Below are 22,984 nucleotides of genomic sequence, written 5' to 3'. Positions count from 1 at the left end.
TACAGCTGGGTCACAGTGCAGTACAGGCTAGTGGAAGAAACATGATGCAAGACCCTGATCTAGGCTTTTAATCTGAGCTACTGCATATCATAGTTGAAAGCAACCATAACAATAAGAATGAACCAATTTACTAAATAATTGTATGTATGTGTGTGTGTGTGTCCACTAGTTGACCACGTGGTTCCGGAACCCGGGGTCAGTTTGCTGTCTGCCTTTGAGCAGTGGCGTGAGTGGGCGGACAGCAAGTCCTGCTGTGACTACTCCTTACATGTAGACATCACTGAGTGGCACAAGGGAGTCCAGGAGGAAATGGAGGCCCTTGTCAAGGACCACGGTACAGACACACCCACATTAACATCTCATTATGTTATATAGTACATTTTGATTGGTTGTGTTCATGTTTTCTATTTATGTATGGTTGTTAGATTTCCTACATGTATGTTCAGATGTTATTGGTCTCTTCGCCTCTCTTTGTTTCTCGTCCCACTCTAACTCTATGTGCCTTCTTTTGACACGTGCTCTCTTTCCTCAGGTGTCAACTCTTTCCTTGTCTATCTGGCTTATAAGGATGTTTTCCAGCTTACTGACTCTCAGGTATGACATACTTTATCATAGAGTAGTTTTTTTTAAATTGGCTCTCTGTTTGTCTTACAGGAAACACACAGCGATCGCTACCGCCACAAAGAACATGAATGGTTAAAATAATCTTTAAAAAAAAGTATGAAAGGAATTCACCTCTTTTCGCACCACATTAACTGTACTGTTAAAGTTATGGGGCAGAATCATACTGAATACTCAATACATTGCACTGTATGACATCATATACTGTAGCTCTCCAGGTCTGACTCTTCCTCCCCTCCCAGCATAGCCTGCTCTGCTCTGGGCTGAGGGCTGAGTTGAGGGAGGGTGGGGGAGGTTGAGGCAGTCATTGTCTGTGTGTGTGTCTCCAGAGGGAGTAAGGGATGATGAATGAATGCACCAGTCCAAGTCTTTGTGTCTGACTCATGGTAAAACAGATTAATCGTGGACTGGAGGCTCCTTTGAAAACAGCCCGCGTTGCTCTTTGCACCTGTGTGAGGAATGCATTGAGGCTGCTCGGCCAGAGCATTTCACTCTATTTTGTGCAGGTCTCCCACGGCAACCTATGATAGCTCTTTATTGCATTTCTGGCTGCTGGGGAATGATGACTCTTACAAGACTCATACATCACTCATACATCAGTAACTGGTTCTCCTCTACCACTGTTGTATTTGAGACCTTCAGTGTGAGTTTTGCATTCCTATGTGAAATTGGCATTATCGTTCAATTTGCTCAGCTATCAGAGGATGCTCAATTAACTTTACAAGTTTACCTTGTATGTGTGTCTGTTCTATGACCCATCTGTGGTTGTCTGACGCTGCTGACATGGTTATTTCCTGTAGGTCTATGAGGTGTTCAGTGTGATCCGGGATCTGGGGGCCATCGCTCAGGTCCATGCTGAGAACGGAGACATTGTGGCTGAGGTAATACCTGATGCTAATAGGGTTGGGCGGTATCCAGATTTTCATATCGTCATACCATCCTTCTCTCATCCCGGGCTTTACGGTATTACCGGCTTAGTACACAAGGGGGCGGCAAAAAACTAAAAAAAGGCCATTGGGCATCTATTACCAGAATGTTAACAAAATTAGCATAAGTAATAATGAATTTCCATGGAGGCTGCTAGCTAAATATGCTAACGAGCGCAAACAAAAATAACTGAATTGCAAAGACAGTCAACCCAGCTCATAAAGTTATATATTTAAGCAATAAGGCTAGAGGGGTGTGGTATATGGCCAGTATACCACGGCTAAGGGCTAATCTTAAGCACGACGCAACGCAGAGTGCTAGGACACAGCCCTTAGCCGTGGTATATTGGCCATATATCACAATCCCCCGAGGTGCCTTATTGCTATTATAAACTGGTTACCAACGTAATTAGAGCAGTAAAAATAAATGTTTTGTCATACCCGTGGTATACGGTGGTATATACCACAGCTTTCAGCCAATCAGAATTTAGGGCTCGAACCACCCAGTTTATAAATATATATATACAGTGGGGAGAACAAGTATTTGATACACTGCCGATTTTGCAGGTTTTCCTACTTACAAAGCATGTAGAGGTCTGTAATTTTTATCATAGGTACACTTCAACTGTGAGAGACGGAATCTAAAACAAAAATCCAGAAAATCACATTGTATGATTTTTAAGTAATTAATTTGCATTTTATTGCATGACATAAGTATTTGATACATCAGAAAAGCAGAACTTAATATTTGGTACAGAAACCTTTGTTTGCAATTACAGAGATCATACGTTTGCTGTAGGTCTTGACCAGGTTTGCACACACTGCAGCAGGGATTTTGGCCCACTCCTCCATACAGACCTTCTCCAGATCCTTCAGGTTTCGGGGCTGTCTCTGGGCAATACAGACCTTCAGCTCCCTCCAAAGATTTTCTATTGGGTTCAGGTCTGGAGACTGGCTAGGCCACTCCAGGACCTTGAGATGCTTCTTACGGAGCCACTTCTTAGTTGCCCTGGCTGTGTGTTTCGGGTCGTTGTCATGCTGGAAGACCCAGCCACGACCCATCTTCAATGCTCTTACTGAGGGAAGGAGGTTGTTGGCCAAGATCTCGCGATACATGGCCCCATCTATCCTCCCCTCAATACGGTGCAGTCGTCCTGTCCCCTTTGCAGAAAAGCATCCCCAAAGAATGATGTTTCCACCTCAATGCTTCACGGTTGGGATGGTGTTCTTGGGGTTGTACTCATCCTTCTTCTTCCTCCAAACACGGTGAGTGTTTAGACCAAAAAGCTATATTTTTGTCTCATCAGACCACATGACCTTCTCCCATTCCTCCTCCGGATCATCCAGATGGTCATTGGCAAACTTCAGACGGGCCTGGACATGCGCTGGCTTGAGCAGGGGGACCTTGCGTGCGCTGCAGGATTTTAATCCATGACGGCGTAGTGTGTTACTAATGGTTTTCTTTTAGACTGTGGTCCCAGCTCTCTTCAGGTCATTGACCAGGTCCTGCCGTGTAGTTCTGGGCTGATCCCTCACCTTCCTCATGATCATTGATGCCCCACGAGGTGAGATCTTGCATGGATTCCCAGACCGAGGGTGATTGACCGTCATCTTGAACTTCTTCCATTTTCTAATAATTGCGCCAATAGTTGTTGCCTTCTCACCAATCTGCTTGCCTATTGTCCTGTAGCCCATCCCAGCCTTGTGCAGGTCTACAATTTTATCCCTGATGTCCTTACACAGCTCTCTGGTCTTGGCCATTGTGGAGAGGTTGGAGTCTGTTTGATTGAGTGTGTGGACAGGTGTCTTTAATACAGGTAACGAGTTCAAACAGGTGCAGTTAATACAGGTAATGAGTGGAGAACAGGAGGGCTTCTTAAAGAAAAACTAACAGGTCTGTGAGAGCCGGAATTCTTACTGGTTGGTAGGTGATCAAATACTTATGTCATGCAATAAAATGCAAATTAATTACTTAAAAATCATACAATGTGATTTTCTGAATTTTTGTTTTAGATTCCGTCTCTCACAGTTGAAGTGTACCTATGATAAAAAATTACAGACCTCTACCTGCTTTGTAAGTAGGAAAACCTGCAAAATTGGCAGTGTATCAAATACTTGTTCTCCCCACTGTATATATAGGTAGGAGCAACCAAATGTAATTTACAAGCAAATGTGAACGAGTTTTGATGCATGCTTGTCTGAAGGACGAACAGTACTGGAGTCGCTAGGGCAACGGGCTAGCCTGCTCTGCTCAGAGAAGAGGGGGGAGGAGCAGACGGAGAGGAGAAAAAATGCAAGGAAATCAAGATAGCACTGGCAGCTGTACAGATAACTAATCCAAAGGGCTTTGACTTCTCAAACATGGCAGAAAGCTAACACAATATGATGCCCCGTCACCTTATTAATTCAGCCACTTACTTAGATAACTAGCAAGTTAAACTTAGGGGTTGCGTTAACACAGAATTCTGAATTTGTCACGCAGAAAGAAAATATAAAACGCATAAGAAATATCTTGCTGTGTTTTGGAAACGCAGATCTAAAATGCTTCTTATTGTAATTTTTGCTCAGCATCAGACTAATTATGTGCTTCAGTTGCACTTCTCCACTCAGATGAGAATTCACAAACAGGCATTTTATCACGAGACAGAGCTGATTGATGTGTAGCTACTTTTCCCAGGTACTTTTCTCGCTGTAGCCAGCCTACTTTTCTCAGGTAAAATTCACTTTAAGCAAAACATTAGCAAATGTAGCTGGCTACATTCTTTCTATGAATAACATTAGAAATATGATGGCCATGCATCGTTTCGGCAAAAAAGAACTTGCTTTTTCATTGTATGCTCATTTACTTGTGTGGCTGCCAGCCAAATAGCGTTGAACTTCTGTTGTCATCTGATGAAAATGAAGCTATTTTCTACCGAATTTGTTGCACTAATGTATTTTCTGTGAAGGAAAACTATAGTTGTATGTCCCTGAACACTCTATTGAAGCAAAAAAACACTGTTGACTTTCAATATAAAACACGACCCCTGTCAATATACAGCTGGACTCACCTGCACCCACTTTCTCCCATTGTGTTATTTACAAACAAACACGTGACTGTCTTTCAACGGTATTGAAAAACCCTCCCATGGCTATTTCCAAATACCCCAGTATACGGTATACCATCAAAGCCTAGGAAACAATACACCATTTACTGGACTATCAAAACCCTATCGACACTATCTAACACTGGATGTTTTTAAAGCATGCCTGTTCTGTCCATTCAGGAGCAGCGTCGAATCCTAGAGCAGGGCATCACTGGACCTGAGGGGCACGTCTTGAGCCATCCTGAAGAGGTATAATGCATCAGCATTTGACTTCAGAGTTCTTACCTATTTCTGTTTTTATCTTCCCTTTCTGTTTTCAAAATGCGTCCTTGCATGGTCACCTTGACCTCTGAACCCTGGGTGTGTCTTTCAGGTGGAGGCAGAGGCTGTCAACCGTTCTGTGATAGTAGCCAATCAGACCAACTGTCCCCTCTACGTCACTAAGGTGATGAGCAAGAGTGCTGCTGATGTCATCGCTCAGGCCAGGAAGAAGGGTGAGAGACTGTTGATAGGCTGTTGCTAGGGTACAAACATACAGAAAGATGAAGGGAAGATGCACATGTGTGAGCCAAAAGAAGGGAGAGGCACCATATTATGTCAATAACAGCATTTACATTTGTAATCACATCATGTTTCTGATTGGCCTTGCAGGCACGGTGGTGTACGGGGAGCCAATCACTGCCAGCCTGGGTACAGACGGCTCACACTATTGGAGCAAGAACTGGGCCAAGGCTGCCGCCTTCATCACGTCCCCGCCCCTTAGCCCAGACCCGACCACACCCGACTATCTCAACTCCCTGCTCTCCTGGTGAGAGCACTAACTCCATACCATTACACTGGATTGGACCATATGGACAAATATTCATATGGTGTAAACTGTTATCATGGTAACAATATAAAGTAGGACAATCATCCCACTCTGAGCCCAAGTGGCACAGTCTCATCTCTTGTCCTGTGCCCTCCTCTCCAGTGGGGACCTGCAGGTGACTGGCAGTGCCCACTGTACCTTCAACACTGCCCAGCGCGCTGTTGGGAAAGATGACTTCACCCTCATCCCTGAGGGTACCAACGGCACTGAGGAGAGAATGTCCCTCATCTGGGACAAGTGTGTGGTGAGAGACTACATGATATATATATATATATATATATATATATATATATATATATATATATATATATATATTACATACAGTATACTCATATACAGTACATAGTATATACAGTAGAACGTACAGTGTACATCATGTGTAGAATTTGTATGCATTGTTTGAATTTGCACATTCACACAACAATTGCATACACACACTCATCTATAACCACAAAAATGTGATTTTCTCCCAAAGTTAACTGCCCAATTCTCTGTGTTCCCCTGGCTCATTCAGGTGACAGGTAAAATGGATGAGAACCAGTTTGTGGCGGTCACCAGCACCAACGCTGCTAAGATCTTCAACCTGTACCCCCGTAAGGGCCGCATCGCTGTGGGCTCTGACGCTGACCTGGTACTCTGGGACCCAGACGTCACCAAGATCATCTCAGCCAAGAGCCACAACTCGGTCAGTCACATACTCACACTAAGCACAAATACTATACCATCAGAAAGGCACAATCTACTGTATATCCAGCCATATGGTATTACACGTGGTATTACACCACAGATTCATCTTTGGGAAACTGTCCAAAATTAAATTGTTATACTTTGAACATTCAAGTGAACTTGATAGGTTAAATTGCAATGGTTCTATGAAATTACCATACTTGTATTTTTATGGTCATCTGACTCCTGACCACATATGATTGGTTGGGTTCCCCAGCTCTAGGGCGTGGGCCTTATGGTGATTCAGAGGAGTGATGTCATCCCCAAACTCTGCCAGAGTACTGGAACATGTCATTTCTGATTGTTAGCAGGCAAATCACAGTGTGTGTGTGTGTGCTTTTGCAATCTAATCGCTCTAGCTCTCCGTGTTCTTTGGTTTCTTTCTTTCCATTTGGTCAGGAAATGGACTAATGTACATGGGGAAAATTGGTAATTCAGAAAGACATTGTGTGTGTGTGTGTTGGGAGGTCCTGCCTCCGGGTGACCTCATACTTTTTCTAATCCCTATGGAGCCCACTAAATTGCCATGACCTCAGCCCTAATCAGCCAGTAGCATTTAGGAAGGTGGTCACACTTCACACTGCTCTCTACTGCACACACCATCCCTGTAAGTGCCTGGTAACTCTGCTCCTTGTTGCCTGGCTAAATCAATGGTCTGTGGTCTGGAGAGACTCAGATCTCACCACCACATCGATGATGCTATCTCTGGAGGGGTTTTCAATTGTCATTTATCTAACCTTAGAAAAACCCATAGGGGACTTAATGATTTGAACGTTGGCCCACTATAAAACAACTGCTCTACTGGCACAGGATGGAGAAGGATGGCGGTCCACCACAGTAGTACTAAACACCAGTCAACTCACACAAATCATAAGAGGCTGATATATGGGCATATTGGTCTGATCGAAAAATAATCTATTGTACTACATTCTGCCTCTCCTCCTCTCTCCCCCGTCACTCTTCCAGAATGTGGAGTACAACATCTTTGAGGGTGTGGAGGTGCGTGGCGCGCCCCTGGTAGTGATCAGCCAGGGTAAGATCGTCCTGGAGGAGGGGAACCTCCACACCACCGAGGGGTGTGGCCGCTTCGTGGGCCGGAAGCCCTTCTGTGACTATGTCTACAAGAGGATAAAGGCCCGCAGCAGGGTAAGGCACCGTTATGGAACTGTATCATTGTGGTCTGCTGTCTTTTGCATTGATGTGTTTTATTTCCAAGGGAGTGGATTTCCTTTTCAAAAACCCTGTGTTATGTTAAGTTGTTGACTCATGATAAGATGAGGGTATTTGCTGACAAGTTAGATGTTGCATTCCACTATCGGGAGCAGGGGTAAAAGTTCTCAGTCACTGCGACGGATTTCCATCATATGGATTTTGTTGTTGTTATTATTGATTTTTTAATCAATATTTTATTTAAAAAATATATATCAAATTGAAAAGGACTGGAGCTGGTCAAACTCGCAGTTTAATGTACAAAATGATCCTCTTTCCCTAAAAGCTTTTTACATGAAAGGGGAGGTTAACTTGGCCCTGCAGACAATCGATCTGAGATTGACTAAAGTTTCAGTCATGGGATTATTTTGGGGTTCAACCCTGCAGTAGGTTTGGGTTGTTTGATCTTGACTCTTGAGTCTGCCTCCTCCCTGTTCTCCAGCTGGCTGAGCTAAGGGGTGTTCCCCGGGGTCTCTATGACGGGCCTGTCTGTGAGGTGTCAGTCACACCCAAATCTATGACTCCTGCCTCCTCTGCCAAGACCTCTCCAGCCAAGCAGGCAGCAGCCGGCGCCCAGCCTGTCCGCAACCTGCACCAGTCAGGGTTCAGCCTATCTGGTGAGAAGCACTGGGGTGGATCCATGGATCCATTCACTAGAGATATCTGACATTATATCTATCATAGTTTTGATGATACATTTTCATAACAATGAAAGTGTCATAATACAGTGATATTGACTTCCTCCTCCTGTACTTGTAGGTGCTCAAGTTGATGACAACCTTCCTCGGCGTAACACCCAGCGCATTGTGGCGCCACCCGGTGGCAGGGCCAACATCACCAACCTGGGTTAACCCCTCCCATTGGCCACCAGGGGAAATGAGGGCTTGAGGGGAGGGGCATCAGGGACTAGGGGCCATTCCACCAGAAGCCAAACCAAGTCTCCCCTCCTCAACCTCTCTCCCCCATCTGCTGCTCCCTACATCTCTCCCTCACTCTCTCTCCCCCCTACATCTATCCCCCACTCTCTCTCCCCCGACACCCCTCTATAAAGGAGACGCCTATAAAAAAGATTTTGAAGAAAAAAAAGAGAAGAAAACAACAGTCCTTATTTGAGCACTTTTGACTGTATTATTTAGTGTTTTATGCTGTACTTTCTACCTGCCATGTATAATTTAGTTTAGTTTTTGATTTTCATGTTCTAATAGAGGGGTCAAGTGAGACTAGACTGAGCAGTTTTAACACGGCGAGAAGGTCAAGACAGTGCTTGTAGCATTTGCATAGAGGAAGTCCATTCTGTTTCCGTCCCTCTTTTTTCATTTTGAATGTATGGTAAATGAAGTATGGCGACACATGGGGAACATGTTGTACATCAGATTAGTTGCGCTAACATTATGTAGTGAACAAAAATGGAGGAGATAAGTCGCTTATGCCTTCCTCAATATTGATATTTTTACTTTTCTCTGGTTTGTGTTAGTTCTCTACTGTTTATACAGCCTTGCCCTCCAGTGTGATTTTCATCCCCCACACTGTTAAGATCAGTACATCACTGGCTACGATCAACACAATTTATTGACTTGTTGCCAGTCCATTGTTATTGTTTAAAGTTGGTAGTATGCTCTCCTTGTCCTCGGGATGATGCGTGAGATTAGTAGTAAGCTGAACCACTGTTGAAAACCTTAAAGGAACTTCTCACTGGTGCTCATCTTATGTCATCCCACCAGTAGCTTTGTGTCAAGGACTAGATGTAATGAAGAAAACATGGTCCATATTTGGAAGCTGCTTGTGAGCCAGGAAAGTCCAGTAGAGTAGGAGAAGGAGATTTGGCGGGCAGTGAATAGAGCACTGTATTACGTCTCCCAAGGAGAGGCCATCATGGAACTTAACAGCCCATGAGAGGAGATGTGACTCAAATGTAGGATGTTGGGAGGAGTGTAACCGGGTGGCAGGGAAGGAAGGAAGATTCTGGTAAGAATACTAGGGAATGCCCAATTTCTCATAGCCTCATTCAACTCACCCTCTTAGCAAGATGGTGCCACACTCATACTCAGCTAAGCTATAGTACAGTATGTGCCCATATACCTCGCCTAAAGAGCATTGTGATTTATCACTGTAATGGGATCTTTGAGATCCATACACCATTTAATTGACAGTGTTGCAGGCAGCATCCCTCCTGTTCTAGCATGTTCCAGTACCAACCAGTGCATTTAGAAGACTGAATGTCTCTCTGCTCCCTGCCTCCACTTCTCTATTCATCCACTCCCCCTTTTCCTTTTCAACTCTTTATGTGCCTGAACCCACAGAAGTTGTACTGATAGTTCGATTTTGTATTATTCTTATTATGGTAAGAGAAGGATGTATGTAAGATAAAAATGTAAAATAGCCGGTGTTAACCGATATAAAGGTGCCAGATTTTGTTATTTCGTATTCCACTCGTAGTGCTCCTTTAAAAACAACAATGCTTACTTAATATGAAAATGTTCTAATGTTGTAGTTTTTAACTGTTGTTATTGCTATTTAGTGTCATTCTGTAAGTAGTGGCCTAAGGCTGAACACGATTAATTTGAGCTTGAAAGTAGACATGGAGTAATGTATTTCTAACTAGTGTGCAGTGTTAATGTGTAAGGGATGGGACACACACACACACAGGTCCCAGTGCACCACTCCTTTGGTCTCAGACCTGGAGTGATGGTAATGGTCCTTCGTTTTGCATGGTCTGGTTTTCATTAAGGCAAAGCAGTCCGCCAGCTGTTTTTCTACCTTCACTCGCATGTCGGCGAGATCTTGGCCTAAAAGTCGCTGTTCTGCAGTGTTCGCCTTTTCCTCTCCATGACTCAACACAGAGCAACACACTCACTCACACTGTTACAGACACACACACTCGCACGCATGCACTCACAGAACAAGTGGTGTCTGTATGTCCTTCCAGCACTGTGCTGTGGCTTGGACCCTTGGTTTTCCTGGCCGTGTTAAGGTCTCGTAGGAAGCCCTTAGAAGGTAGAGTCTCTTTCAGGGTAGTAATGGTATCTGTGTTTAAGGAATCCATAGCAGGGAAATGAAAGTTTGACACTTCAGTGTGACCGCCTACAGGGAATGAGATGGGAGGGGGGAGGTCTGCTTGTTAGTGTTCAATCACTCAGGTGAAAGGGTTCAGGCCACTCCAGTCAGGGTTGGGATTATCTAACGCAGCCAGATGACTATATCTCAGCATATGCATATACCACGAAAAAACTGTACTGTCTGGCACGTGAGATTAGGGCTAGGTCAAGTCTCCGTCCTCACATGTGAAGAGTAGGCTACATGGCTGAGCAAAAACTCTCTTCAGTCTCTCTTTGCCTCTTCACTTTTTTATCATTCTCATTGAGATATTGTGGTCATCATTATTCTGATTTTGATTATTATCGTGATTCTTTTTGTCATTATTTTACTATGATGACTAACAATATTTAAGATTTTTGATTCTCCAGTTGTTCTTCTCGATCCTATTGAAAACCCTGGCCCAGTGTATTGGTATCTTTTCAGCATGAGTCTCCCATTTGCTTGCTTGGTGTTGGAATGAATATCTCTCAAACGGAGGGTGACGCAGGGTTAAGATGATTCATACCTCTATTCCCATAGACTGGAGGGTGGAGCAAGGGGTCTGCCAAAGCACAAATAAGATTTGGCAGCCAGGAGCACATGAGTCCTCCTGAGACTAAAAGTATGTTTGCTTGTTTCTACCCCGCTCTTCCTCTCTCTTGCTCTCTCTCTGGCTCTTCCATTGTTGCCCTCTGTTGCCTTGACTACGAGGCCCTTGAGTCACCCTAGGCCCTGCTTTTTGTTTGTCATGGCAACGCTTGTCAGATCGGAATTTGCCCATAGCAACCCCTCCGGACCTTGTGCTATTAGAATAACATGGTGTCCGTGGCAGACTAGCTGTATGGAAGCCATGCACAATATAGAACTCCCTCCACACACACATTTTCTACCCTACCCCGCTTTTTTTAAATGAACTGTTGCTGCAGAATCACACTGTTTTGGTGTGTCACCGTTTGTATATAAGCTTTTGGTTAGTTGGGTGGGATCCACATACCTCTGCTGACCCAGGATTCGTGGGCCCTTGAAAAGCTTCACATCACAGCAATTACACAGAGCTCCTCTACAAGGCCACAGATATCTACCAATCACCCAACGCTGTATGTCGCTGTGGTGGAGAACCCATGCCTAAAGCATTGACTCAGATATTATAAACTAGCTGTCAACGCTGGTGCTGCCATCGTGTCCCCTCCATATACTGTAGACACACAAGCCCCGTTTATACCTGGTTCTAACTTACGTCCTTTGTCCTGATCTTGTCCACATTCAGATTGTGCCTATATTTTTTGACAGGTGTAGACAATCAAAAGACACATTGTGATCAGATCATCCTGCCCACCTCCGGAGGTAGTTCGACACGCATTGTGTCTGGATATCTTAAGTGTAGACCGATCTAGTCAGAGAAACCATTTAAATAATTGACAGTTGGCAGCATTGACTGACTACATCAATATGTGTTGTACAATAAATAAATACATATTATTTTGAAAGAATAGCTGTGGAATAATTTGCATAAAGTAAGGGACCAGGAAATCTTGTCACAATGCAGACACAGTGGACGGATAATAGACTAATTTTAATACCATGTGTAGACACATTTCTGGAAATATGGGCACAATCAGAATGTAGACAAGATCAGGACAAAGGACCCATGTTAGCTCCAGGTATAAACGGGGCTATAGACACACACATGCAAGCACACACACAGACACACACATTCCTTCTTGCTCTGTCAGTTTGAATGTTTTTCTATGCCACGCTAATATGTGATGTAAGCGAAAGGCAGATTGAGAGCTTTAGGTTTGAGGTTGATAATGCTGTTAAAATCCCACCCCACACCCCTGTCCTCCCACCTCTACCTAACCCCCTCCGATTGTGAAAGTGAAACTATGTGATTGTTTGTCTTGATGGCTGTGGGGTTTTGAGGATGCTTGCTCTCTATGGAAAGTGTCAAATCCCATGGATGGTGATGTAAAAAACAATAACCAACAAAAATAAAGATTTAAAAAACAAAACTCAGTGTTATAATGACTTGTGATACAAGATTCATTCATGTATGTAAAACTCATAAGATGTATGTGAGGGAGAGAGGACAAGGACACGCCATGTGTTATAGAGGTCACTGGTGAGGGACAGAAGGTCTGCGTGCCAAGATCGATTGGGGGCCACTTGAGCTAATCTTAGAAGGTGTATGTGATGGAATGGCCTGGCTAGGGTGACACAATACCAAGTATGGGGATGCTATTGTGGTAGATAAGTGACAGTCAATGATGGTTGGCAGATGTTGGACAGAAGTAGATCGGGAGAGCATTATATAAACTGAGAGATTTTGTATGGAAGTCGTTCAGATGGCAGGAGGCTACGTCCGTACCGCCTGTCATTGAATCCAGTACTGAATTAAATAATGACCGAATCAAATCTCCCTCTGTATCCCATACTCTCTTGCATCCTGAACCTCTCGATACCAGAAACTCATCATAACACTCAGCCTCTGGCTTTTTTTATGATTGTGAATGTTGTGTGCTGACCTTAGGAGGTAGAATGGGTTCCCTCCCTCCACTGCTCACCCTTGGTAATAGCACATCACATGGCCACTGATCATTTTTCACAGAAACATTTGATTTGTGTGTAGTGTTTAAGTCTAGCCTGATAGTGCCCTGTGTATTAAGGTTACTGCGCCCCCAATATTAACAAGAATATTAAAACCTTTGAGTAGGAAAGACCATAAATATGAATATTATATATGAATATGAATAGTAAGGCTAAACATCAAAATCGGTCAAACAATTCCACTGTAAATTACAGTACATACAGAAACATTACTGAATGGTCAATACTCTTCAATGGGCCTCTTGCAAAGATACAGACATCAATGGTGCCTCTCTACTTTTTCAGCTCATGTACTGTACTCATGAAATCCCCACAGGAAAAAAGGTCTGCTCAGTCCTATGAGCGCAAGTACACTCTCAAGACACAAGATGGCAGTATGTCCCCTAGTCTGTTTAGAGGAGTAAAATACCTGTCAAGGTGTTGTCGTCCTATTGTGTTGTTTTGTTTGGTATCATTTCATGAGTTTACCTTTTCCATATCACTTTAGAATCTGTTATCTGAATTAAAATCTCTCCTTCAGTAACCAACCCTGGAATTGTGTGACAAACAACCGGACTGTGTGAGTATTAACGAATGCTATGACCATTGCAATCAAGAAATATCTCAAGTTGTTTATTATTGGACCGAATGGATTAATGGACAATGAGTTGGAACCTCCCTGTATTTTGGTGTCTAACAAGTGGCTATATGGATATTTGAAGTCATAACATATTAAATAAACTGAGCGTACAAAACATTAAGAACACCTGCTCTTTCCATGACATAGACTGACAAGGTGAATCCAGGTGAAAGCTATGATCCCTTATTGATGTCACTTGTTAAACCCACTTCCATCAGTGTAGATGAAGGGGAGGAGACAGGTTAAACAAATATTTTCAAGCCTTGAGACAATTGAGACATGGATTGTGTATGTGTGCCATTCAGAGGGTGAATTGGCAAGATAAAATATTTAAGTGCCTTTGAACGGGGTATGGTAGTAGGTGCCAGGCACACTAGTTTGTGTCAAGAACTGCAATGCTGCTGGGTTTTTCATGCTCAACAGTTTCCCGTGTGTATCAAGAATGGTCCACCACCCAAAGGACATCCAGCCAACTTGACACAACTGTGGGAAGCATTGGAGTCAACATGGGCCAGCATCCCTGAGGAATGCTTTCGACACCTTGTAGAGTCCATGCCCCGACGAATTGAGGCTGTTCTGAGGACAAAAGAGGAGGGGGGGATGCAACTCAATATTAGGAAGGTGTTCCTAATGTTTGGAATACTCAGTATATATTGAGGGCTGACTAAGAGCTGAAAAAGGCCATTCATACATTATTATAATTATTCATCACACAGGCAAAACAACATCTGACATGTGTATTTTTCATAGAGGATTGGTGCAGAATATTTAGCATTGAAATATTTTCTGTATTTTACACAATTTCATTGCATTTAAGATTTCAATGGGTTACACAGACGCTTACAAACTTTATCTTCACTGATCATTGAACTGAAACATCCTACAATGCATAGCAGGTATTTGGCTCATTCTCTGGGCCTAGTGTGTCGGAGTATCTAGCTGTGCATGTGTTTGATGGACATGTTCTTCTGCTATTTGAGTAGGTAAAGAAAGAGACCACTGTCACAAGACACAAGCATACACACCAGCAGCACAGTAGCTACTTTACATAGTAAGAGCCGAGCAAGCGTTACATTTTTCAGTACAATGTACCGTGAGAACTGCACAAGTCAGATTGTAAGCTTGTCATAAATATTGTCCAAATAAAAAAGTTGCAGTATGAACTGTATGTTAAACCTATGTATGGAGATCTTCCTCAAATAATCATCTTCAGTGACCTGAAGCACGTTTTCATTCAGTCTCTGTCTGGGTTAGGTAGGTTACTTTCTAAATGTAATCCATTACAGTTACTAGTTACCTGTCCAAAATTGTAATCAGTAACGTAATCTGATTACTTTCCCCTTAAGAGTCATTAGAAGAAGACAAAGAGGATCCATCAAACACATTTGGTGTGTCATCATAGTGGTCTCTGACTTGTGGTCAGACTCGCTCACTTGGAACAAACTTAAACTTGCACCTTTTGTCAATGCTGAATTGAATGTCAGAGGAAGGCCCTAAAAATTGCCAAAGACTCCAGCCACCCTAGTCATAGACTGTTCTCTCTGCTACCGCACGGCAAGCGGTACCGGAGTGCCAAGTCTAGGTCCAAAAGGCTTCTTAACAGCTTCTACTCCCAAGCCATAAGACTGCTGAACAGCTAATCAAATGGCTACCTGGACTATTTGCATTGACCCCCCCCCCCCCCCCCCCCCTTTTAAAAAAAAGCTGCTGCTACTCGCTGTTTATAATCTATGCATAGTCACTTTACCCCTATGTACATATTACCTCAATTACCTCGACTAACCTGTACCCCCACACATTGACTCGGTACCGGTAGCCCCTGTATATAGCCTCGTTATTGTTATTTTATTGTTACTCTTTAATTTTTTTACTTTAGTTTATTTAGTAAATATTTTCTTAACTCTTATTTTTCTTAAAACTGCATTGTTGGTTAAGGGCTTGGGAGTAAGAATTTCACTGTAAGGTTGTATTCGGCGCATGTGACAAATAACATTTGATTTGATTTTTGATTTGAGAAAACAGAAAGATGTCATAATGTATTTTTTTGCAAACAGCCTTTCTGAATTTAAAAGTAATCCAAGAAGTAATCTAGTTTTTCTAAAGTATCTGTCATCTGATTACAATATTTTAGCTGGTAACGTAATTGATTAAAGTTACAGTTTTTTGTAATCAGATTGCATGTAACTGATTGCATGTAACCAGCTGCTCCCCAACCCTGGTCTCTTTACTGACTCAGTACTCTTCATTCAGTTTCTGTACTGACACTGTGTATCCTTTTGATTCATACTGTACTTCAATCTACAGTGCAGCACATTCAGTACAGTACATCTCTACCTCCAGGCGTGTTACAGTATCTTCTTCAATAGGTGTACTCTCTCCCATTTCCCAAAACATGAAGACACATCAGCCTTATGTCAATAGCTGGACTGAGTGACTCCAGCAGGTCTAGAGAGATGTCTTAACTTCATGCCAATAAGTGGCACATCTTTTCCCAGAACTTGGGGGAATTTTAATTACCCAGAAGCCTTTAGTGTTTAGGGCCCCGTGTAGCTCAGTTGGTAGAGCATGGCGCTTGCAACGCCAGGGTTGTAGGTTCGATTCCCACGGGGGGCCAGTATGAAAAAGTATGAAAATGTATGCACTCACTAACTGTAAGTCGCTCTGGATAAGAGCGTCTGCTAAATGACTAAAATGTAAATGTAGTGTTCCCAGTCAGACAGCCTCCCCTCTTGCTCCCAGGGAGAGGCAATGGACTTTCGTTTGACATGTAGCACCAGGGGCTGAGGGGCTCAGGCAAGCAGCACCCTGTTGGGATGGGTTCTCCCCTGCTGCAAAACACCACGCCTTCAGCAGGCTTTTACTGTGGACCCGGGCACTTTGGGTATGGCCTGGCACCCCCACCGAGGAAGAGGAGCAAGAGAAGGTCCTCCAGCAGCCAGAGGAGGAGGCATGAGAGGCTGGGGAGGGGACTTGGCGTGGCTGGGTGGAGGGTGTGGAGGAGCTGGAGGAGGAGTGGGGAGCCTGGGATCTAATAAGAGACGATGGACCAGGACTGGGACAATAGGAAGGAGCAAACCCCAGAGACTTGGAGCTCCTTCCCCCTTGTCTGAGGCAATGTCCATGCAGAACATTGAGGAAGGCCCTTTTGAACTCCTGGCTGAAGCAGGGATAGATGATGGGGTTGATACAGCTGTTGAGGTAGCCCAGCCAGAAGGTGATCTTAAAGATGGTGTCAGATGGCCTGTATGATGGGAATATGGAGCCTGTGGAAAGAACACACACACAAACACAAAGACAGATCTGTCACTAAAGCAAGTACAGTAGTTTACAATGTCTATATGAATCATGAATCATTTGCATGTCCTATTGACCCTTATCTGTATTGAATAACAGCAATAGGATGAGCATAGGTAGCTCACACATTAACCCCCACCATTTCACCATAGTTTCAATTCCAGACATGCTGGTGTTCACTGTGTACTTACACATTCTAGGTTATCTGATAAGACGTATGTAAGGCCAACATACACTACCAGTCAAAAGTTTGGACTCACCTACTCACCTACTCAAACTCAGGGTTTTTCTTTATTTTGACAATTTTTTACATTGTAGAATAATAGTGAAGACATCAAATCTATGAAATCACACATATGGAATCATGTAGTAACCAAAGAAGTGTTAAACAAATCAAAATATATTTGATATTTGAGATTCTTCAAATAGCCACCCTTTGCCTTGATGACAGCTTTCATCTCTCTATCTGAAGAGCTTTGTCACTAAAGGTCTAAAACATTCAACTCTTTCATTCCTATAGTCTGAGAGTCTCAGGGGCATTAGCTTTGACATTGAATAATGTGCTCCCAGGTCTGAAGGTCTGTTTATATTGAAATGCATGACTCATGTAATACTTTGCTGCCTTGGAAAGATGAAGGGTGATTGTTGGGCGCTGGCTTACTGCGCACAACATCATGCCTTTTATGGTTGTTGTTTACAATGGCTTTGGAATAAAATAATGAATAGTGTTTTTGTTCATTTCATTTCTTCCCTGAAGTATAACCCTATTCGGTTCAGCACTGGTATTTCATTTGCTCTGCTTCTCCATGGCAGTAATTGAATTCCTGATGTACCACTAAAGAAAACACACAAGTATATGGAGCGTTCAAGAGGGGTGACCAGGGTCGTAGACTCTGTTGTTATGTATACAATAAAACACAAATAAATCAATAATAATAGAATTTCCATCAAGAAATTGAATTCTAAAGTAGGATTAGAGGTGCACAGTATCTGAATGGATTCAGCTACACTTCCCAAGACCAAAGGAGCTATATTCAGAACCAGGCCATCAGCAGGCCTTTTGATAATCTGTTAATTTACAGTAAATGAGTTCAACCCCAATCTCCATATCATCTTGAATTACAGATCTGTCGGATCCTTAATCAAGGATATTAAAGTCTGTGTAGCCATTATACGGTATTTCATTAATCACATTCTCACAGGCTTGTGGTGGTATTAACGATGTTGATGTAACTCCTGAGTGGCGCAGTGGTCTAAGGCACTGCATCGCAGTGCTAACTGTGCCACTAGATCCTGGTTCGAATCCAGGCTCTGTCGCAACCGGGAGATTCATGGGCGGCGCACAATTGGCCCAGGGTAGGGGAGGGAATGGCCGGCAGGGATGTAGCTCAGTTGATAGAGCATGGCGTTTGCAACGCCAGGGTTGTGGGTTCGATTCCCACGGGGGGCCAGTATAAAAAAAATATGTATTCACTAACTGTAAGTCGCTCTGGGTAAGAGCGTCTGCTAAATGACTAAAATGTAAATGATGACAGCTTTGAGGCAACGTTGGGTTTGACTGTACATCTATCATCATGTGTACAAAACACTTTCTTTTGTTGCCCTCAGAACAGCCTCAATTCGTCAGGGCATGGACTCTACAAGGTGTTGAAAGCGTTCCACAGGGATGCTGGCCCATGTTGACTCCAATGCTTCCCACAGTTGTGTCAAGTTGGCTGGATGTCCTTTGGGTGGTGGACCTTTCTGTGGAAACTGTTGAGCGTGAAAAACCCAGCATCATTGCAGTTCTTGACACAAACCGTGCATCTGGCACCTACTACCATACCCCGTTCAAAGGCACTTAAATATTTTGTCTTGCCCATTCACCCTCTGAATGGCACACAAACACAATCCATGTCTCAATTGTCTGAAGGCTTCAAAATCCTCCTGCCCATCTACACTGATTGAAGTGGATTTAACAAGTGACATCAATAAGGGATCATAGCTTTCACCTGGATTCACCTGGTCAGTCTACATCATGGAAAGAGTTCTTAATGTTTTGTTCACTCAGTGTATAGCTCCTCTTATCTTTCAAATCACTGAACTATTGTTATAAGTGACTCATCCCATAGCCATGCTAACAGCAGTGATTTTGTAGCTGAATTTCTAGAATAGAGGGTTGCATTTGTTTACGGCTCCTAACATTGTTTTTGGTGCACTGTAACAGGAAATATGCAGAAAATAGGTCCTGTGGCTTATTCCCACTCTTTCAGTCTCCAAAACATTCATATCCATTCCATTTTGTGCTTTTCCATTGAGAGTGGTGGGGTTGATTTTTCAGAGATTTGGAAGGGAAGCTTCCCTGACAAGAAAATGACACATTGTGAGTCAGGCATTGGCAATCACTCTCTATCCAGTAAGGGGGGCTTTATATGCTGCTATGGGAAATCAGTTTAAGAGATTATTTTCTTGAGAAAAATGCAAATTAATTCAGTGATGTTATTCTAGTGATGGGGGGAAAAATCTATACAGTAGAGTATCACAAGATTATTTTTTACGATATTATATTGATTCTATGACTCCAAGTATCTACAAAAAAAATAAGATGTAGGTAGTTAACGCTAGCTATCACTAGTCGGCTGTACAGATGCAGGATCATAATTTGATCTCCCTGTTGCAGGAGAACTGTCCTGCAATGCAGGACACTTAAAACTTGTAGTGTATTTGAAGTTTAAAAAGGCTTCTGAAGTTTGTAATTTTCACTTTGAAATTTCAGACTTGATTTTCCATTACATATCAGTTTCAAATCTCTGGTATTTCTTCTTCTCTAGCTTCTTATCCATATTATTTTTAAATGGGAAGCCAACATGTCCATGACTGATCAAAACTTGTTGTTTTCTCATGACTCTCTCTTGTCCCTCTGCAGCAGCCATGGTGAGCAATATGTTCGGACCATCGAATTGTTTAAAATCGTAGTATCGAATCGCAATACATCGTATCGGCACCTTAGTATCGTGAAAGTATCGTATCGTGAGGTCCTTGGCAATTCCCAGCCCTATGTTACTCCCTATGATATTTTTATTTAACAGTTGTTTAGACTTAAGTTTTGTCATATTAAACGTCTATGAGTCTGCTTTCATTTTCATATCGCATTCTCTTTTTCATTTCCATGCAATTCAAAACAAAGGCATGCAGTAGCATATAGGGAGAGCAAGGAAAGGCATTGTGGGATACCCACCGATGGGCATAACCAGGAAGAAGGGCAGCCAGCAGAGAATGAAGCAGCCAACCACAATGCCAAGAGTCTTGGCTGCCTTCTTCTCCCGGGAGAACTTCAGCAAGCGCATGAGGGCGAACGTAGTGCGTCTCCGCCTCATGATGCCCTTCTCTCCCTCCTCCTCCTGCCCCTCTGGCTTAGCAGGGGCATTTCCCCGATGGATCCTCAGTGTCACTCCCTCTCCCTCCGTGTCCATCCCCCCCTCCCTCTTCCTGCCCTCCCTCAGGTCCCGAGTCTTCCGCTTGGCCACCACATACACCCTGCAGTACATGGCCAGGATGACAGCCAGTGGCACATAGAACGACCCCAGGGCAGAGAAAATAGCATAACCCGGTTCCTCTGTGATCCGGCACTCAGTCTCGTCCTCTGGGTCGGGCTCCTTCCAGCCGAAGAGTGGACCTACGGATATGGCTGCCGAGAGGCCCCAGAGAGCTGCCACTGCGACCAGGCCGTGCCGCCCAGTGGCCATGGCAGGGTAGTGCAGTGGGTAGCTGACGGCTAGGTAGCGGTCAACAGAGATGACACACAGGCTGAGGATAGAGGCAGTGCAGCAGAGAACATCCAGGGCGGCCCAAGCACTGCAGAAAGGCCGGCCAAACACCCAGCGGCCCAGGACCTCCGAGGTGGCAGAGAACGGCAGCACGGTGGAGCTCAGGAGCAGGTCTGCCGCCGCAAGGTTGGCGATGAAGTAGTGTGTGACGGAGCGTAGGTGGTGGTGGCACACCACAGACAGGATGACCAGGATGTTACCGAGAACCCCGAAGATGACAAACACCCCCAGCACCAGGCCCAGGGTCACCGCCTTAGTGATATCCACCTCAGCGGAGGAGGAGGAGGAGCTGCCGTTGGGACAGCTTTCTGACACAGGGATCGTGATGTTTTCATCTGAGGGAACCATTTTGGGTTTGTTTACAGTTCATTCACTAGTTGAATGTCTTTGGGATTGACTGTCATGTTTTGTTAAATCAGAATTCAGCCATGTAAACTTCAGCACAGGAGTTGGGAGTCCACCATTTGTATCTCCCCTTCATGTGACTCAAGACTGGAGAAGTTGGTACCTCGTCAATCACAGATCTTTGATGCTAGGAGGCATGAGCCCTTGCCAATGCCTGCACAAATGTCTTTGGCAGTAACATTAAAAACACTGACAGGTCAGGATAGTGAATCTTCAGCACTGCCAATGCTTGTTGCACCATCTGTCTTTGGAGTTTGGCTGCAGGGCTTTCTGGGTCATAAAGTCAAGATCCAATTTGTTTATGGTGTCTCTTTCACGATGGGACTGAGATGGCATGATAGAAACTTGCTGGAGGGATGTTTTCATTGAACAGAAGTCCCACTAAAAACACAGTAGAAAGAGAGTGGTTAATAAAAAAGTAAAAAAAGGCTCCATCCCTGTTTTACAGAATGGCAGAAGCTAAATGTAGTCACTGTTGCAAATAAGACTGAATAAGCTTGAGACTGAGTAAGCATTCATCATAGTACAACCATATGCCAGGCATCCATTACATAAAAGGATATTCAACATTTTTATAATAATCCTAAATAAAACCACAAGACAGCAAAAAAATACAAAAAATAATAATAATAATAAGAAGAAGAAGATGATGGCTGTGCTGTAAATATGCATTAGACTGCCAAATATCTTCTTCCTCAAGAGAGAGGTTCTCTGTAAAGATTTCCTCACTTCAAACATTATTACAATGCTGCCAGAGTAAACAGAGGTTCCGCTTCAAGAAACACAGCATTTTCTATTTACTTTTCATCCAAATAACATTACTGAAATATGTCTGTCGATTCGCGTCCTGATGCATATAACCATTAATTTCAAACACCAGCTCCACTGACACAGAATCATTGGTAGTCAATACATAAGTTATGAGAGAAACCATCAAAGCGTAGAGGTTAAGAAAATAAATAGATATATAAAACAAAAGCACATTTTCACCTGGGTCATAAATCAGGCAGCAACATGTGCTGGTCTCTGTAACACACAGCTCGTTACAGTTACTCAGCAGCTAGATGACAAGCCAGGGATTGAACTGCACAGAGGGCAGTGCATTACAGTTCTGAGGGGCAGCGGACTGATAATTCCACTCAATATCACTCTGGGTGTACGTGTTGGAGATTTCGCATGTCATTGGATGAGATAAATGTTGGTGTAGCAGGAAAAGCGCTAGTGATAGAGACATCGCAATGCAATGCCGGTCAAATGGTCCAGCGGGATCAAAGACAAGCAAAGAGAAGGGTTATTATGCCAGGTTCACTATTTTGGAATGAGTATTGTCATTTGTCTTTGAGCTGTTGGACTTTCGTTTTGATGCCCAGAGAGTTTGATATGAGATAAGAAACACTAACTGGGGATCTAAAGTTGGCTGTGCCTTAGATGGATGATTACATGACCATACGTATGGGAGACCTAGCCTACCTCTAGGTGTGAGTATGACTCAGTATGACTCAATATGAGGATGACTGTCATGATCATGAAGCAGTCTATAGAGCAATACACACTATTGGTGTATCAACAATGTACCCTTACATATACGGTACAGTATATTTTAAAGAACTGGAGTTAAAACAGCTAAACATTCACAGACAGTTGATGTACAGTAAAGATGATTGATTAACCCAAGACCCACAGACACTAAAGATCATTCAATGTAATCTCTACTCACTAGAGAAATTCAACCTTGTTCCTTC

At 43.4% G+C, this 22,984-nt stretch overlaps 2 protein-coding genes across 2 annotated transcripts; one reads left to right on the top strand and one right to left on the bottom strand.

Annotated features, from left to right (window-relative positions):
- Positions 1–169: 169 nt before the first annotated feature.
- On the top strand, positions 170–8,287 carry LOC311120092 (dihydropyrimidinase-related protein 2-like; the record flags this gene model as incomplete). Its single annotated transcript, XM_084194706.1, has 11 exons — positions 170–334; positions 533–594; positions 1,422–1,502; positions 4,814–4,882; positions 5,007–5,127; positions 5,285–5,441; positions 5,604–5,745; positions 6,016–6,186; positions 7,194–7,373; positions 7,879–8,053; positions 8,196–8,287. Coding segments are annotated over 11 exons (1,415 nt in total), but the record flags the coding sequence as incomplete, so codon positions are not given.
- Positions 8,288–16,449: 8,162 nt separating this feature from the next.
- LOC311120093 (alpha-1A adrenergic receptor-like) lies at positions 16,450–21,185 on the bottom strand (the record flags this gene model as incomplete). The annotated part of the gene is made up of 2 exons (XM_084194707.1): positions 16,450–17,000; positions 20,249–21,185. The coding sequence occupies 2 exons, from the start codon at positions 21,183–21,185 to the stop codon at positions 16,450–16,452; spliced, it is 1,488 nt and encodes a 495-aa protein (XP_084050833.1).
- Positions 21,186–22,984: the final 1,799 nt, after the last annotated feature.

This window comes from Coregonus lavaretus (genome assembly GCF_964263955.1).
Source record: "Coregonus lavaretus genome assembly, contig: HAP1_SCAFFOLD_6226, whole genome shotgun sequence".
In the NCBI taxonomy this organism is placed as follows: Eukaryota; Metazoa; Chordata; class Actinopteri; order Salmoniformes; family Salmonidae; genus Coregonus; species Coregonus lavaretus.
Note: the sequence above shows the minus strand (reverse complement) of the source record. Positions and strands in the feature narration are given on the sequence as shown.